Source organism: Eutrigla gurnardus (assembly GCF_963514095.1).
Source record: "Eutrigla gurnardus genome assembly, chromosome: 10".
Lineage (NCBI taxonomy): Eukaryota > Metazoa > Chordata > Actinopteri > Perciformes > Triglidae > Eutrigla > Eutrigla gurnardus.
The window spans coordinates 28,318,901-28,337,591 of record NC_139924.1 but is presented as its reverse complement, the minus strand read 5'-3'; the positions used below and the strand labels follow the sequence as shown (position 1 = coordinate 28,337,591).

The window sequence follows — 18,691 nt, the reverse complement described above, 5'->3', positions numbered from 1 at the left end:
CCCATGGCCGTCTCTAGGTGATCTCGCGCCGCCAGTCTCGAGCAGGTGTCCAACATGGCGATCACGGGGAGCGGATCTCTCGCTATTTCTCTCTCGGTTTTCGTGATTTCGGCGGCGTTTCTTCCGAAAGGTAAGTTTGCGCGGATGCCGTGTGTGTGTGCGTGTGCGTGTGATGCAGATTAAACACAGTTAAAGCCAGAAGAGTGAATAGAGAGAGGGGGAGAGAGAGGGAGAGAGAGAGGAGGAAGTTGTGGTGCGTTTTTTCGCGTTTTGCGCGCTGGATGCGCACTAAGCTTTCCACGTTCATATCAGCATCACTTTCTATCTGCGTGTCGGTTGTGGACTCCGGGAAGAGCCGCTGCTGGTCCTGCCGTGGGATTTAGAGGGTGTTGTCCTGAGTTGTGTGCTGTAAAAAAAAAAAAAAAAAAAAAGTAGTGTTGCTGCTGCGAAATGTGCAAAAGTGTGCGCTTTGATAAGCGAGTGAGCGGGACGGGTTTGGAGCTGCGAGGCTGCACGGTCGCTCTTTTTGTGTTTATCATGAAGCCAGGTCCACGAGAGGGGAACCGGACTCGAACGCCCCTCGTGTCCCTGTTCATTCATACCGCATTAAAACGCCCCCCCCCCCCCCTCTCACCAAACTCATCGGTCCCGGAGAACCTCTCTCCAGTCTGCGCTTTCAGGTGCGCTTTGGAGAAAAAAAGGAAAAAAAAGCACGCATTGCAGCTCCTCTCCGGCCGCACGGCTGCAGCCGAGGCTGCAAGCAGCGCGCTTCCATCCCGCAGTGTTCACCCCCCCCCCCACCCCCATCAGAGAGCCTGGAGACGTTACATCTGCCATGTTTGTGTGTTTTTTTACAGTGTGCAACCAAGAGGTGCAGCAATGTGCATTTATCACCGGAGTTGCATGCGTCAGTGTGTTTTGTTGTTGTCTGAAGCTGTTAAATGTCAGTTCTGCGCATGTGTTGAGGTTGCAGAGCAACAGTTGACGCGATGACAGGAAGTCCACTCTTTGATTTCATTTCTATGTTTTATTATTGTCAACTGCACATCTGCATCAGCCTTCAACAGGTCTGCAGAAACTCAGCAGAGCCTGTCTGTGTGCTGGCTATATAAACATATACAAAATATTTTTTTTCTATAGCGAGCTAGTCAGATTTTTTAACGATTATCCCAATAAATACAATGAATATCGTGTTTGCAATAAAACCCTCTACCATCTCTGGCGAGATTAGCAAATTTTAATGTAGAAAACAATCAAATAAGATCCCTGCTTAAATAAAGGATGAATATAAAATGTAATTTTTTTGTAGGGAGCTAGCCCTATGCATTTACGTTTATCCCGATAAAGAAAATTCATATGACGAGGAAGAGGAACTAACACTTGTTTCTATTTTTTCGCTCTTACTTTCTCAGCAATGTTGTGGCAAAAGCGTCTTTTTAATGCCTTAAATGTAAATGTATCGTATTTCCGATAAAACCCGTACCGCCGCCTCCCTAGTGGCGAGATTAACAACGTGCTCCCACATTGTCGTTAATCTACAAGTTACAGAGACATTCTTGTTTTTGTGTTATTTTTTACAGCTCGGTGCTTATAATGCTTTTCATTTCACAGCTGTTGGATTTATTACTGTTCGGGTTTGAATAGCAATCGGATGACATTTACAGCATCGTCTCGCTTTCTCCCCGTCACGTTAAGTTAATTAACCTCTCAGTCAAATCAAAGATAAAAACCCTTAAAGCTAGAAAAGGTTTCATTTAGTCTGATTGTCTTTGTGGAGCTGTGTGTTAATAATCAACAATTAGTGGGTTTGAACTTTGTGAGCGAATGCTGTTTGTTGTGAAGACGGCGATGAGGAGGTGTTTGGAGGAAGAAGGTCCTGAACGAATCCTGATGGATCCGAATCCTGGTCTGAGCCTCCGTTATGAACGCTGAGAATGTGTTTAGTGTATTTCCCCCTCCGCCATGCGTCTCCTGGGCATCGGCCTGTCGTGGCGTATATCAGATGGACTAATTTCAGAAGGTTGCGTGATCCCCCCCCCTGCCAGCTTTAAGTAATTCGTCAGGGCTGAGCGATGGTGAAGTGGATCAATACGAGCCGTCATGAAGCCTCGAGGCGCTCGCTGAAGGACGCGATCTCAGAGAAAACAAAAGGAAACATACAGTTGTTGGGGGGGGGTCTGGGTTGCCAGTTTGGTTGGCATGTGACAGGGTGAGTAATTGAAGATGCCCCCCCCCCCCGCTGCTTATGGTGGGCTTTGCCTTTCAAACGGATATCGCTGAAAATGTGCTGCTTGGCCCTCAGTGTGTGTGGTCGTTTATTGCAGATTGTGTGAAAAAAAACCCCCCGATAAGTTGATCGTGGTGAATTCTGATTATCGAGATAATCGTGAATATCGTCACAAGTTGCTATAATGGTAGACAAGTAAACAAATACAGGATACTTTGTATTCATTTATCCTTTATGTAGGCAAGAAGGCCTGACAGACTGATATTAAATTAGCACCTGTGGCAAACGTGAACTCAATAAATAGTTCCATCTATTAAAACTGCATTTGCAGAATTAGGTGGTTTTGGGTCCCCCAGGACCCCCGACACCTATTACACTTATTGGTAACGAAGCACAAATTAAAACAGAAACGGAAAACAAGGATATGAAGTCATTAAAGGAAACACACTGATTGATTCAACAAAGTCATGAAGAACCGGACTGAGAATGAAAAGAGTCAAAGTAAAGAGTCTGTGGCCCGCAGTTTGTATCGTGAAAGAGCTTTGAATGTCGTCCTTTTAGCAACATTAGCATGTTAGCTACGGTTTAAGTAAAACGTAAACACTTTAGCTAACTAATGTAGTAACACCACTAATCAACCTTAGCAACATTAGCAGAAGTTGCATGTAGATTAGCTAGCTTACATTATAACACCACTGATGAACATTAGCAACATTAGCGTGTTAGCAGAAATAGCATGTTGACAGTGTAGCTAGCCAACGTAACACCACTAATCAATCTTAGCAACATTAGCATGTTAGCACAAGTAACATATTGAGAGTTTAGCTAACGTTTATGACCAATGATCATCATCAACAACGTCAGCAACATTAGCGTGTTAGCATAAGTAGCAAGTAGATTAGCTAGCTAACATTATAACACTGCACGCCCAGATAATTACAGAAAAATACCAAAATAATCTATAGAATTAAGTTGAGGTGACACTTTACAAATTATGTGTTTTTATTATCACACGAGATGAAGAAACACAACAGTAGAAGCAGAAACCAGAGAACGTTTTTTTTTTAATCGGGTAAGAAGCCGCTGCGGCGACTCGGCACCTCGGTTCATCTCCGAGGCGACTCGGCACCTCGGTTCTTGGAGGCGAACTGAAGTGGCCTCCTCTCCAGCGTCTGTATAAAATTGCACTTACAGTACAGCGCCGTGTTTCAGGATGAATTTAATGCCGCACTTAATGGCCCATCGACGTGCCCCCCCCCTGTGAAGTATTTCATTGCCCCGGATCACCACAGTACATCATTTGTAACAATAATAAACTTCTTCTATTTAAAGAAATTGAATTTATTGCTCATTAAATGTACATTAAAGCCTGCTTAATAAGCTTCACACTTAATTGCTAGATAATGCATGGCACTACTTTATGTGGTGGCAGCTATAATGTTACTGCCCCCCCCCCCCCCCCCCCCCCCCCCCCCCCCCCCACCCGAGGAGATATTGGCAAGCCGATGTACAAAAAAAAAAAAAGGGGGAACTTTTTGCCCGGCGGCTGCGAGATGAAACAAAAGAAAGTAAATCACACCTCCGGGATGTTTTTTTAACATTTTTTTTCCGGCTGTGAATATTTCTTTTGTTGTTTACGTGTGAAGCTCTCGTCTGTAAATGGAGAGCTTTTAAATTTTAAACCATTACTGCCTCCTCCTCCTGTGTCCACGATCCAACTCTCTATTGAGGCAGCATTTAAAAAACAACAACAACATATATATATATATATGTATATATATATTTATATATATACAGTTTGTTGAAAATATATATATATATTTATTTATACATATAAATAAAAAAATGATTCTGGGCTCAGAGGATCCTTCCAGTTCAGTGTGAATTTGTTCCTCTGAGTCAGAGGTTGAAGTGAGTTCATGCAGAAATAAAGTTGGTTATGGAGGTCCCACTCCTACCAGATTAAAAAAAATAAATCTTGCCACCTTGGATTCTTTTCAGTTTGTTGAAAGACTCCAATCTCTCCTTAAAAACCTCACCTTTAGGTCCCTGTGTAGAAGTTTTTTTAAAAAATGATTTTTTATTCGCATGCTTTATAACGAGGACCTTCGAGAAAATACAGTTTCAAGGTCGCCGCTGTGGAGACGCTCTCGCTTCGAGTCGTGTAGTAGAAAACGTATTTGTACCACCGTGTCGGAACTGAATGACAAACTGAGGACGCTGTAAAATCTGTCTGTCTGTCTGTCTGTCTGTCTGTCTGTCTGTCTGTCTGTCTGTCTGCCTGCCTGCCTGCCTGCCTGTCTGTCTGTCTGTCTGTCTGTCTGTCTGTGTGAAATGTAGTAAACAGTCAATTAGCAGAAGCAGACAGATGACAGGTCCTTTCATGACGGCCGGGGACAGAAGCCTCCATTCATGACGGGGCGGCGGTAATGAGCAGGAGAGCCGATGTCTCCGCTTATGAATATGACATTGTTTTCTCCTGTTCTGCCGGATCTGTGAGAGAACCTCCTCGCTCTCATTGGCTGCGATGCTGCAGACGCTGACAATCGCCTCCATAATGGGAAAGGAGAGAGAGAGAGAAAAAGGAAAGGCAATGTTTTTGTTTTTGAAAAGGGCCACAGAGTGCACATTAGTACGGGTGATCGAGCAATTACAAGCCACCATTAAGGCATTAATCAGTCAGAGCACAGTATATTCTTTTAGGGGGCAATTCAAACAACATTTTTTAACAAATAAGAATCCAGATTCAAAATAAAGATACTTGAAAATGGCTATTCATCCGTGTTTCTGTGAAGGCTGGATGAAGTTCAAACCGTGATACCTTTTAAAACCTCCCACATATTTGACCACAGTGAGCCGTGTTGCCAAATCCTTGGGAAATAGAGTTGCTCTGGGACTCCAGTGAGAGTCCATCTGCTGCTAAAAGCTGAATTTATGAAGAAAAATACACCGTCAGTGCTGGATTGTCTGCTGCCATATTGATGATTATTACGATTTCACCGGGCTACTTTATAAATGTGCAACAAAGATAAAAACTTTGATGATTCTTTGGCGTGTTTTGGTCGTTAGTGAAATATCCCGACGACTAATAGATTGAATGCGAAGACATCATCAAAAATGAGAAGTCGACTAATTGGCAGGCGGCAACCTCCGGTTCTTGAAAAGTGAAGCCAAGGCTGAAGTGCCTTCAACTGTCATTCTCAATGCTGGTCACCAGGGGGCGACTCCTCTCTGGTTGTATAGAAGTCTATGAGAACATGGTCCTACTTCTCTCTGCTGGCCACCAGGGTGCGACTCCTCTCTGCTTCTATAGAAGTCTATGAGAAAATGGTCCTACTTCTCTCTGCTGGCCACCAGGGGGCGACTCCTCTCTGGTTGTATAGAAGTCTATGAGAAAATGGTCCTACTTCTCTCTGCTGGCCACCAGGGGGCGACTCCTCTCTGGTTGTATAGAAGTCTATGAGAAAATGGTCCTACTTCTCTCTTGATGTATTATCTCAGTAAACATTGTAAACATGAGTTTATGGTCTCAATCTCTAGTTTCAAGTCTTCTTCAATCCAGCATGATGTTCATTTAGTACATTATGGTCCATTTAGAGTCCACCAGACCAGAAAGCAGGGGATGCTTTAGGGGGCGGGGCTTACCTGCTGATTGACAGGTCGCTACCACAATGCTTTTGTTTGTCAGATCCACCCGTCGCTCCTCCTTTCCTTCACTGGTTGCAAAAGACTCAAGATGGAAACTGTCACTACTATATACTACTTTTCCATATACTGCTTAATTAAAGCACATTATTCTGTCATTTTCAGGAAATGTAACTTTAAATTGCCGTTTCTAGGAGTGCTCTGATTGGCCGTGGAGCTCCCTGCCCTGAAACATTTGTTCACTTGTTGGATTTTGTCAGAAGTTTGGGGATGAATGATCTCAAAATGATCACAGTGTACTAGACCCCAACGGGGTCCTCTGCATAATGTGTTCACTCATCCACGTGTCACATGTAATATCTGAAACACCAATGATCTGGTTCTCATGAATATTAGATCATATACTTCATTTCAGCGTTCAAAATTACAGTCTGTGCCTGAAGGGGAAACCACAATTACAGCCTACAAATAGGCAAATAGTGATTTTATGTATTAACAACTGTTGCCTTGTTTCTTTAACACATGATAAATGACCCAAAATATATAATTATCCATCCATCCATCCATCCATTTTCTACCGCTTATCCTGTATTCAGGGTCGCGGGGGGGGGCTGGAGCCGATCCAAGCTGTCATTGGGCGAAGGCAGGGTTCACCCTGGACAGGTCGCCAGTCTATCACAGGGCCAACATGTAGAGACAGACAACCATTCACATATATAATTATATATTTTCTAAAACAACCCTGCGGTCAGATCAGTCACAGCTTAGAGAAAATTCAACAAAAGGCAGGAGAGAGGATGAGGCTGAGACCAGAGTCACCACATTAAGACCAAATATCAATGTGGAGGAGAAAAGACTCGTTCTGAGAAAATCTCTAATCAATAAATTCAATTATTGAGCTCCTAATCCACTGCTTGACTTGGAATGAAAAAGGTTTCGGTGCTTTAATCAGTTCGCTTCACAGCGTTGTGAGTGTGTTTACTGACAATGGAATGAACACGGACTGAATATAAGAAGTGGACGACGTCAGGGCGTCATGGTAGCGACCTGTCAATCAGCAGGTAGCCCCGCCCCCTAAAGCATCCCCTGCTTTCTGGTCTGGTGGACTCTAAATGGACCATAATGTACTAAATGAACATCATGCTGGATTGAAGAAGACTTGAAACTAGAGATTGAGACCATAAACTCATGTTTACAATGTTTACTGAGATAATACATCAAGAGAGAAGTAGGACCATTTTCTCATAGACTTCTATACAACCAGAGAGGAGTCGCCCCCTGGTGGCCAGCAGAGAGAAGTAGGACCATTTTCTCATAGACTTCTATACAACCAGAGAGGAGTCGCCCCCTGGTGGCCAGCAGAGAGAAGTAGGACCATTTTCTCATAGACTTCTATACAACCAGAGAGGAGTCGCCCCCTGGTGGCCAGCAGGGAGAAGTAGGACCATTTTCTCATAGACTTCTATACAACCAGAGAGGAGTCGCCCCCTGGTGGCCAGCAGAGAGAAGTAGGACCATTTTCTCATAGACTTCTATACAACCAGAGAGGAGTCGCCCCCTGGTGGCCAGCAGAGAGAAGTAGGACCATTTTCTCATAGACTTCTATACAACCAGAGAGGAGTCGCCCCTTGGGGGCCAGCAGAGAGAATGCATATTTAAGGCACTTAAGCATTGGCTTTACTTCTCATATCTGGATGTTGCCGCCAGATAAAACCATAAAGTATGTCTATTTATTGTATAATGACTGCAAAAATGCTTTAGAAACATTATAGTAATGTAAACAGTAAGTATAGAAACCTACAAAAGCCAAACCGGTAGACGGTATCTGTCCGTCTGTCTGTCTCTCTGTCCGTCCGTTTGTCCGTCTGTCTGTCTGTCTGTCTGTCTGTCTGTCTGTCTGTCTGTCTGTCTGTCTGTCTGTCCGTCTGTCTGTCTGTCTGTCTGTCTGTCTGTCTGTCTGTCGAGCCTTTCATATCTGATAAATATGAAGAGTTAAAGCAAATCAAAATGTTGGGCCATGCCAGGCATGGACACGGATTTGATTCAGAGACGGAAACGCTGGCGTGCACCAAGCTCAACATCCGGACTGCAGGCTGGTCGGCTGTTTGGCAGCTTCACTCTCCTCGTTAGCTGCAGACAGACTGCTACGCGGTAGCCCGGCGGATAAAGCCCATATTTCCTCTCAGATACATTTACCTGTCATCTCGGATGTAAACAATGTGACTTTGAGTTTCCCTCTTCCATTAGCTCTATTGCCTCCCCTCGTCTCTCCGCGGCGCAATGACTCAAGTATGAGAAACAATCAATAGGCTTCTGGTTTGGGTGAATGAGTCTTTGTGCTCCCGTTTGCACAGTCCTGATCAGCCTGACAATGATAGATTACGCCGCTGTATCTGTGAGTAATTAAGACGGCTCTATCGTCACGCTGATAACTCAAGAGCACGATGCCTCAAAGGCATGCAGCAGCAACCTGTCACACAGCGGCGCTCTCCGGTGAGAACGCCGGCATCAAAACGCTCCTGTGGTGCGTTTGAGAGGAGACAAAAAAAAGTCCTGCATCGACTGTAAAAAACCCACACAGACTACCAGAAAGCCATCAAACCTCTCTGCTGTGTAAACCCGTCTGATAATAAACACCGCTGCCCTTCTGTGGAACAGCTGTTGAGTGACAGGAGGAGAGTTCAGCTTTATACGGGAAATACAACTTTCATGTCTAAACCCTAAATATGAAGCTTTAAACAGCAGCTGTTTTAGCTGAAAAGTGAAGCCAACGCCCAAGTGCCTTAAAAGCTGCAATCTCCGGATTTGGAGGATCCAACTGGTGGATCTTTTTCTCGGTCCAATTTATCCCCCAAATCCATTGTATGCCGGTTCTGAGAAGTGAAGCTGATGTTGAAGATCCTTAAACTGTCATGTTGTCCATGACACGATGGTCCATTTAGAGTCCAACAGACCAGAAAGCAGGGGATGCTTTAGGGGGCGGGGCTTACCTGCTGATTGACAGGTTGCCACAACACTACCAATGCTAGTTTGCTACTAAGATGACTTTACCACTTAGCTGTTGTAGCAAGTTGACCTTGAATAATAGAAGCTAACTTTGTTAGCAGCTTCACACCAGAATCCACATGGATCCAGATCCAGTAATCCAGATTTTAGCGCATGATTTAGCAAATGAACCGATTAGTCAAACATTAATCATTCTCTGGTTACAGCTTCTGGAAGGAGGATTTGGTGCTTCATATCTTGTTGAGTTTGTGATGATTTTATTATTCTTCAAGATGAACCAGTTAATTGAAAAGGTAAAATTTTAATCAAAGACTGAACATCTGAAGTGAGGTAGAATGGGTTCCAGGACTATTCCCTGAATACATGATACGGAGGTTTCTATGTTTCCTTTAGGATATTTAATGTTGTTTCTTTAAGACGTTGTTTGTTCTTCTCAGCCGGCGTTCCCTGAGTGTATCGTTCAAATACATTTAGATCAACATCAGGGTGCAACTGAGGTACCGCTGAATAAAAACATCTAGAAGGTTGGAAGGGCCGGGCTGTTCTAAGGTGTTCCTACGCCGAGCTGCATCCTGCTGTGTAAGGGAATAATATTTCATACAGTCTGCAAAAAACATTTTTTATTCTAATCTCAGAGTAAAGCCTTGCATCAGCAGCACATTGTTTTATTGTGAGTTTTATTGACTCTAGCTACATAGTAGCTAGTTTTTGATTTTCTGCGGCAGCGTTGCATGACTTCCACCTGCATGCCGCCGCTCACTGAGGATTCTGGGTACACAGTGGTTATCTTATCAGGCTCAGATCTGCACAAACAAGCCCAGAGAGGAGATGGGAAGGTGCTGCCCCACTCCCCCTCCCCCTTGTTGTCTGAGCTGCAGCGACTGAGTTCAAACCACCGGATGTTGTAGATCGGACCGGTCCAACGGGGGCGTGGGCCAAACTAATATCTCTAACAGTCATCAAAATAACAAATAATGTAACAATAAGACTAATTGGCATGCGGTATGTTCGATTCTGAAGAGTGAAGCCGATTCTGAAGTGCATTAAAGCTGTCATTCTCTCTGCTGGCCACCAGGGGGCGACTCCTCTCTGGTTGTATAGAAGTCTATGAGAAAATGGTCCTACTTCTCTCTGCTGGCCACCAGGGGGTGACTCCTCTCTGGTTGTATAGAAGTCTATGAGAAAATGGTCCTACTTCTCTCTGCTGGCCACCAGGGGGCGACTCCTCTCTGGTTGTATAGAAGTCTATGAGAAAATGGTCCTACTTCTCTCTGCTGGCCACCAGGGGGCGACTCCTCTCTGGTTGTATAGAAGTCTATGAGAAAATGGTCCTACTTCTCTCTGCTGGCCACCAGGGGGCGACTCCTCTCTGGTTGTATAGAAGTCTATGAGAAAATGGTCCTACTTCTCTCTTGATGTATTATCTCAGTAAACATTGTAAACATGAGTTTATGGTCTCAATCTCTAGTTTCAAGTCTTCTTCAATCCAGCATGATGTTCATTTAGTACATTATGGTCCATTTAGAGTCCACCAGACCAGAAAGCAGGGGATGCTTTAGGGGGCGGGGCTTACCTGCTGATTGACAGGTCACTACCACGCTACCAATGCTAGTTAGCTACTAAGATGACTTTAACACTTAGCTGTAAAGTTGAACCTTGAATTATAGAAGCTAACTTTGTTAGCAGCTTCACACCAGAATCCACATGGATCCAGATCCAGTAAGGGTGCCATCTTCCACAGTCCAAAATGCTAAACTCAAGGCTTAGAAACCGTAGCCCACAAACCAGCGGGTGACGTCACCATGACGACGTCCTCTCATATACAGTCTGTGGGTTTCATACGAACATATAATAATGTAGACTTTAAAATACCTCTGACAATTTCAGACCATCGACTCGTTCATCCACGATCAATAACAACGTCCATGTGCAACATCAATACTCTGTGCAACGGCAATACATCATCCCGACATCAACATTTCATATGTGCAATAACGTGAACCGCTAGTTCGTGACTTATTTGTGGTGTCTTGTTGTTGCATTCTGCTTTAATCCTGTAAATCTCTCCTTATCTCATCTAATCCATATCTGTATGCTTGGAGTACAGTATGCATCCACAGACCTGATAAGAACAGTTTCAGTTATAGATGCTGGATCTGCATTTTTTTAAAAATATTTTGTGATATTGAGGCCGTTGAAGTCCTTTAGTTAGAGAGCGGAGGACTGACAGGAGATCAGAATCAGAAACAGATTAATTACTAAGAAGGATTTTACACCAACGAGGAAGCAGAACAGGAAGCTGCAAACCATTTTAAAGAAATTTAATTGCAACGTCTGTTGCTTCTCTAAACACATTTTATATTAAACTAATAATTGTGTGTCTACTTTTTGTTTTTATTCCCACTTTGCTGGATTTGCTGATTTCTTCTTCCTGTTTTTTAACGGAGGCTGTCGAAGTGTGTTGAGTCTCTCGTAATGAGCCGTGGACCTTTCTCTGTATTTGTCATTACGTGCCGGTGTTTGTTTTCTGCGTAACTTTCTATAAAAGTACAGCTCACATTTGTACAGACGTCCTCGTGCAGACCTTCACGGAGGACGTTCATTTGTCAAGTTAAGCCGATTCCACTTGTCAGAATTCCACTCCGAGTTAATGCTTTCATCTGTCCGTTATTCTTTGTTCCACCAGCGTCTGCGGGAGAAGAAATAGAAGTTGCATTTGCATATATAAATATACTCAAAAGTTTACTATTTTTGTTGCCGCTTTGTGAATCCTCTCTGAGGTTTTTTTTAGAATTAGAGATTACAAATGATATGCCTTCCTATTAGCTGAAAACCATATTAATAGGTTCAAGGTGCAGTGAGGCTGCAGATTTCAAGTCAGGATGATGTCATTATTTAAGTGATTCCAGTATGTTGCTGGTACCATTTTCAGCACTTTATGATGATATTGTTGTGAATTGTTTTGGCCAGGATCATCGTCCATCATGCCTGCTGATGTGTTTCTGTATGTTTCTGCACTTCATATCGTGGATTCAACAGGAAACAAGCAGCATTTTAACGGCTGAATCGTATGCAGCTACTAAGATGTGAGACAGGATAAGGAGGTGAGACCTCGGGTCCACTGTAGCGGGTGGAGCTGTTGAGCAAGACTGTTTTTAGCTGACGAGACAAAATCCATACTTTAGTGTGCACAAAGAGCTGAAGGAACAACCAAAGTTCATTTTCCTCACATGGAGCTGCATTCGGGTCTCCTTCAGTGTCCACGTCCACGATGCTTCATTTCTATTGATAGACTGGTTTGAATGTGTTCTTGAGGCTGCAGCACAATAAAGAGCTCACAGACAGTTTGAATGTATCAACACATTGAGACTGGACTTCATCATGTTGGGTGTGATTATGGAGTTTTCTTGGACGTTTCAGCGTTCAAATAAAGAAGAGCTCCTCTTCCCGCCGTTCCCTCGTGTTGGAGTTGGAGAGCTTTATTTTCATGACACGAAGCACAACGCTCTTATTTTCTTGAGGCCTCAGCAGGTGATAAATACTGTACTTACTTGGTGGATTTGAAAACAGGATAATTACTGGAATTTGTAAGTTTATGCAGCCGTAAACTCGGTTGGGCTAGAAGACATGGTGATGTCTGGCCGTTCCAATTCAACCCCCTTACAGAGTAAAGTATATATATATATATATATATATATATATATATATTCATATATAAAAATGTAAATATCTTTAAAACTAAATTTTAATTTTGTATTACCTTTTTTAAATCATATTTATATATAAAAGAAAATAACACAAATTGAAATAAGTAACATATACACATCTACACTCAAAACTAAATTAGACAAACAAACAGCCACGTATACAATCAGATCAGTCCATCACTTCGTATAAATCGCTTTCTGTTTGCACCTCCGTCCTCTCGGGAGAAACTCTGCACTCATCACCAAACTTCATGTAGCAGAGAGAGAGAGAGAGAGAGAGAGAGAGCTCTGCTTTTAAGAGTGGCAACGTGATTGGCTCTGGTCGTCTCTAGCTTCCTGATAATGTACGATAATAGCCCCTGCCTGTAATTCTACCCTGTGGACCGCCGGCCTGCAGACATCAGCTTTCTGTTGCAAGATCCTGATTGGTGCATGAAAACATGATCACGTTTTCTACTTCAGAGAAGTGAGGAAACACTCGATGTGAAATAATAACCTCGATGGTTCCAGCTAAGAAGCTGATCGAGTGAAACTTTTTAAAGCATATATAAATATTATGTTGCTCACCTGATTTGTAAACAAGTGGATGTTTACTTCAATAAACTGCAAAGTGGTTTCACATTTCTTGTTTTTAGTACTGTAGAAAATGTTTTATGCATCTCAGAGAAATATCTGAGTTTTGCAGCCCAACTCCGCGGTCCTAACTCAACAAACCAGAGGTTTTTGTTTTGTCAGCATAAGTCAAACTTAACTCCCGTTAAAAAAACAGCCTGTGAGGAAGACGAAGCTGCTCTCGTCTAAAAACAGATATCAATAAATGTAAACAGCGGCCTCGGCCTAGGGATGTCATTAAAAAGAATAGCAATGTCTAGACCTCATAAAACCAACACATATTGTTATTTGGAAAGCGGCGGGGAGTTATTGCCTGTGAGCACTAAGAAGGCATCCATCAATTTAGGGGGGGTTTATTGGAAAATGTAGATCGGCTTGTTTGGGAGATGTAAATGATTTACTTAGCATAAAGTTTTTGCTTGAACGGGCAGCGAGATAGCGTAGTTAGCGAGGAGGAGGCGAAAAAGCAAAGGCTGATTTCTCCACAAAGCCTGAGAGAAAAAGGGGATAAATGGGATTATTTCTGCTTCAGATATCAGCAGATTTAAAGGTTGTCAAACATCGACATGTGTCATGTTGTTGTACACCATTTCATTTGACTCACTTTGTACCTGAACGTCACATCTTCTCAGGTCCGTGATTGTTGGTTTGGTGGGTTTTATTCCAATGAGATGTTTCTGGTTCAAACCAAAAAGATCTCAAGCTATTTCTGTTGGTATCCTTTTAAATTCAATTCACTTTAACAATCGTTAAAAACAACCTTCAGTAGCTAGCGTAGCATAGTTAGCTACTCTGCTAATGCTAGCTCTGCAGGTTTTAAGGTGGAAAGTTCAACGTTGGAGCACGAAGTCCAGAAAAAATGAAAATTAAGAAAACGATTGGGTTAGCTGATGCGATGCTACTATTGGCCAGTCTTCTTTGGAGGGCGGGACTTCCCTCGAGCAACAGGAGAGACATGAAAACATAGTGTTGCAGAACACGGACATGACAATAAAATGAATGCCAGTATTAGATTAAAAAAAATATGGAATAATAATAAATATGGAACGTTCTGCAGTCTGGAGATGGAAACGTTAAACACCAACAAAGAAACAAACTTCACACATATTTTATACGGCAATGCTGACTGTTTGTATTCGGGACAATTTAACTGAACTTCTTAAAGCTGTTTTTGTTGAATTTCTGCTCAATAGAAATCACGATGAACTAGTTTGTCGTGACTCAAATCAACACACAGAAATACTATTTCACATGTTTTGCTGCTTCCAAAAAATTCCAACCACATTTAATTTTTTAAAAATTTGCCACAAATGCATTTGCATGCAGTTGTGTATCACTGTGACACGTCTGGCCCTCGTCTTTCAGTAAAATCTCAAATCTACATTTATTCAAATGTGCTCGGCGCGGCGAAGGTTGACACCGCATAATCCATCAAAATGTTCTGTTTGAAGAGAGGAGACGAAACTATGTGAATCATCAGAAAAAGCAGCATCGCTTATGGAGGAGATGGAAGATGATTTAAATCAGGAAGTATTCGAAAAATCTGAAAAACATAAAGTGACCTTGTTGTTCTCTTTTCTACTCCTTTGTGTTTCTAGCAACAGCATGTAGTAGATCATGTGTTTCCTGTGATATCAGAGAGGTATTTGGGTTTTTATATTATTATTATTGAAATATGTATTTCTTGTGATGCTCTTTGACCCTGATGACTCTCCACATCTGGCCTAAGGTTGTTTTTCTGCTAAACAGAGATTCATCTGAACGAGGCCGAGCATGAACTACTTTCACACTTTAAGGGAAAGGCAAAGTTGTTTCAGTTATTACATTTTCTCTCTGTGTGTTTTAATTTGCAAGTTGTCTCCAACTTAACGTGTTTGTTTTGCAGTAATCGTACTTTACGATTCATCTTTTATCGTTTTGTTTTGGTGTCAGTCGAGATTGCAAGAGAAACTTTCGAATGAATAAATCTAAAAGTATAATGTGCTGTAATCCTACTTCCCACTTCGTCACATGATGTGTTCGAGTGCTTTGTTGTTGGGTCGAATGTACGTCAATGTGTACGCAAGCAGCAGCTAATACTTGTTAAAAATAAAGATTTACGTGCCGTCATGCTGAAAGGTTCTGGTCGGGAAGTCGAGTATTCAAATTATCTCCGAGTTTCCCCCCACTCGTAATGATGAGTTTGTGTGCAAAGTCAGCAAATCGTATTTACCACGATTCCGAGAACACTTGAAGGCAGCATAAATGTTCTGCTACACATACATGTAATCGTATGGACTGTAAAGTTGATCTTTTGTTTTTTTTTATTAAAAAAAAACATACAAATATGGATACTTATAATTACTTTCATATCTCACAGTTTAAATTCGCTACGTTTCCCATAAAGTCCCATAAAGTGTAAAAAAACCTACTTTTGTCCAGCGTAATATGTCGCAGTGAAAAATAGAGAAGAAAGAAGATGAATTTCAATATCTGTCCTTTTTTCAGCGGCTTCAGTCAAGGCTGCAGTTCGGTCCGATGTTTTATTATCGCTTTTCATTTCCATGAGTCTCAGCTTCGTACGTTCGTGACCTGGGAAGCCTTTTTATTTTATTTTTTTTATTTTCTCTTTTGTCCAATCTCAAGGTTGGAATTTGTGTTAAGGGACTCGTGTGTAGAAAATGAATTAAGCAGCATTTTGCTGCGCTTCAGTAAAGGTCAAAACTATACGCTTAATCTCAGTCACACTTCTGTGGTGTATTATTGATCAAAATCGATTCTTTTTTTCAAAAATGAGTGAAGCAATTACCGATCGTTACTCGTCTGCCACAAGGTTTAAACCAAACAAAAGAAATCACATCCAACCTTGTCTTTTCTTCATCAGCAGCCATCCTCGCACCAAAGACACCAAGACAAAATATTATATATATTATGTTATTGAGTTTATTCTTTGGCAGCTGGTAGCAGAAAAAACATTATCTCTGCAAAATGAATGTATTTGCTTTCTTGCTGAGAGTTTGAAAGGTGTCATTTTCTGTATGCTAACAAATGAAGCTACAGCCAGGAGATGGTTAGCTTAGCTTACTTAGCTTAGCACAAAGACTGTAAACAAGGGGGAACAGCTAGCCTCAGCCCATCAGCTACAAAGCTCTCGTCAAATACACCAGACTCCATTTTTAACACGATTCATTCAGAGTCGACAGAAAGTAAAATAAAACTCAGCAAACTTGTCTTTAAAAAAAAGAAAATCTCTGGCTCTGGTTTGGTCGAAGTAAACCTTTAATTCAGTGTTAAAAGTGAAGATATTTTGGCTTCTACAGCTGTTTATAAATGTTTTAAACCAGAGTCAGTGATTGTTGGTTTGGTGAGTTTTATTCCAATGAGATGCTGCCGTTTCTGGTGAAAACCAAAAAGATTTCAAGCTATTTCTGTTGGTATCCTTTTAATTTCAATTTACTTTACCAATTAAGTTAAAAAGCGAAAGCAGCAAACCTTCATTAGCTAGCGTAGCATAGTTAGCTACTCTGCTAATGCTCGCTCCACAGGTTTTTAGGTAAAAAAATGTAATGTTGCAGCACGAAGTCCAGTAAAAACAGCCTGAAACTGAAGAAAACCGATTGCGTGTGTTGATGCTATGCTACTATTGGCCAGTCTGATTTTGAGGGGGCGGGACTTCCCACAAGCAACAGGAGAGACACGAAAACCTGACAATGAAATTACAAAATAAGTAGAAAATGAATGACAGTATTAGATAAAGTGAAAAAATATGAATGACATCATTGAGAAAAAGGCTTTCGCATTTGCTTAGAAGCATCTTGAAACGATACAAACGGATGATTAGCATGAACCTGTTTTTACCGTCCGGTGATTACGCGTGATTATGTTTAATGATCCCCCATGTTGCTTTTTGTGCCGAGGTCGCCTCTGACCGCTCATCACCTCTTATGTCATCCACAGGGACGCCGCTACCGCGATGACATAATTACGAGTATTAAACCGTCACGGTGACACCGGATATGCATAAAAAGGTTTACCCTTAGTCGTGTCAGAGCGGCCTGAAAACAAAGGGAGATTTGTTTTGCCGGCGGATCATAATTGCGATTGGTATTTATGAGTCCCATCAAGCCTTCAAAGACGAGCGGCGTTTTTTTGAAGGTGAATTCGCAATCGGAGCTCGGCGGCGGCGAAACAAGGCTTTCAGACAAGCTGTCTCCTCTCACCGAGCCTTTTAAATCATCATCACTCCAGCCGGCTGCATGATAGTTCACATGATATATCATCTGTTGGCGGCGGCGGACAGTGACGATGAGTCTGGTGGAGAGCCGTCGCTCATTTCTGACGCCTCTGTTTCCTGTTATTAAGCGATCGCTTCCACGCCATTGTGTTAAGCGCCACTTAAACTGCCAGTAATGTGTAAGGGAATGTTTCTTCGGTTTTCTTGTCCTCCTCATCGTTCAGTTGAACTTTTCATTTCTTCCAGCAGCTTGTTAGACTGACGAGTGTGTGAGACGGCTGTCCAAACGTCTTTTAACCGACGCTCAGCTGTCGACTTGGTCAGGCTGAAGCTCCACGTGTCTTTATTGACTACTGTTGGCAGAAACAGGAAGTTGGAAGGATTTGCAGATGTCTTGTCTTTTATAGCCCAACAAATGTTATGCATGAATATATTTTCACCTGGGTAAATATGACACATAATGTGATCATAATGTCCAAATTGATGACTGATGCATTTAAATAGGAATGAACAGAGGATTGTGTCTGAACACTAAATATTACAACTTAATGGGCAACAGTGTGTAAAAACATAATGTGGTGGTTTTTGGATATTTAAGAGTGGAGAGAGGAGGCATGGCATGCAAGAGAGTAAATTCAAGTAAAACCAGGTTATATTAAAGGTTAAAGAATATTTCAGTGAGTCATCTCGCAAAGATTTAAAAAAAGAGGAAATTTTCAACTCAGACATTTGCGTTTATTCGTGTCACGTAGACACCAACCAGGACAAGCTGGATTCACTGGATCTAGCAAGTCACACATCTGCTGGTTTACTACAGCTGGAGGAACCCAGAATAAACTATTTAACTGTGATTTAATATCAATAACCAGATGAAAAGGATGCTGAAAAAAGTCTGTCTGATAGACCACAAGCTAACTACTTTTAAAATGCTGGTTTTCTGAATGGAGTCTGGCTTGATGGGCGCTAGGCTAGTACATTGTAGCTGCTCCATCAACACTCCATATAAGGTCATCTAGACATAAAAATATGGCGGTGAAAAATCAAATGAACGTTTTTCCGTGGATGAGGTTCTTTCTTCCACAATTTCATGTCATTAAGAAGCGAAAACGTTCATTTGATTTTTGGAGATTTGGAGAAAAAATCTTCCTCACTTCAGTAGTAAAAATGTTGCATCTGTAAAATAATTAACAGATATGCCAGGAATATTTTTGCAGAATTATTTTCAGACTGTAAGGCTTGATAGTGGATTATTTTTTCTCTGAATGGTACAGTTGAAATACT

The 18,691-nt window shown here is 41.9% G+C and overlaps 1 protein-coding gene across 3 annotated transcripts in view; it reads left to right on the top strand.

The window, feature by feature from the left end:
* Nucleotides 1-18,691, top strand: part of cadm1b (cell adhesion molecule 1b) — a 118,590-nt gene continuing 99,899 nt past the window's right edge. For 2 of the 3 annotated variants that reach the window (XM_084019530.1, XM_084019528.1), the window contains exon 1: nucleotides 1-130. In XM_084019530.1, the coding sequence (XP_083875656.1) occupies nucleotides 55-130 (76 nt within the window). In that variant the 5' untranslated portion in view covers nucleotides 1-54. The remainder of the gene's footprint in view (nucleotides 131-18,691) is intronic. The other variant, XM_084019529.1, reaches the window with a different exon arrangement.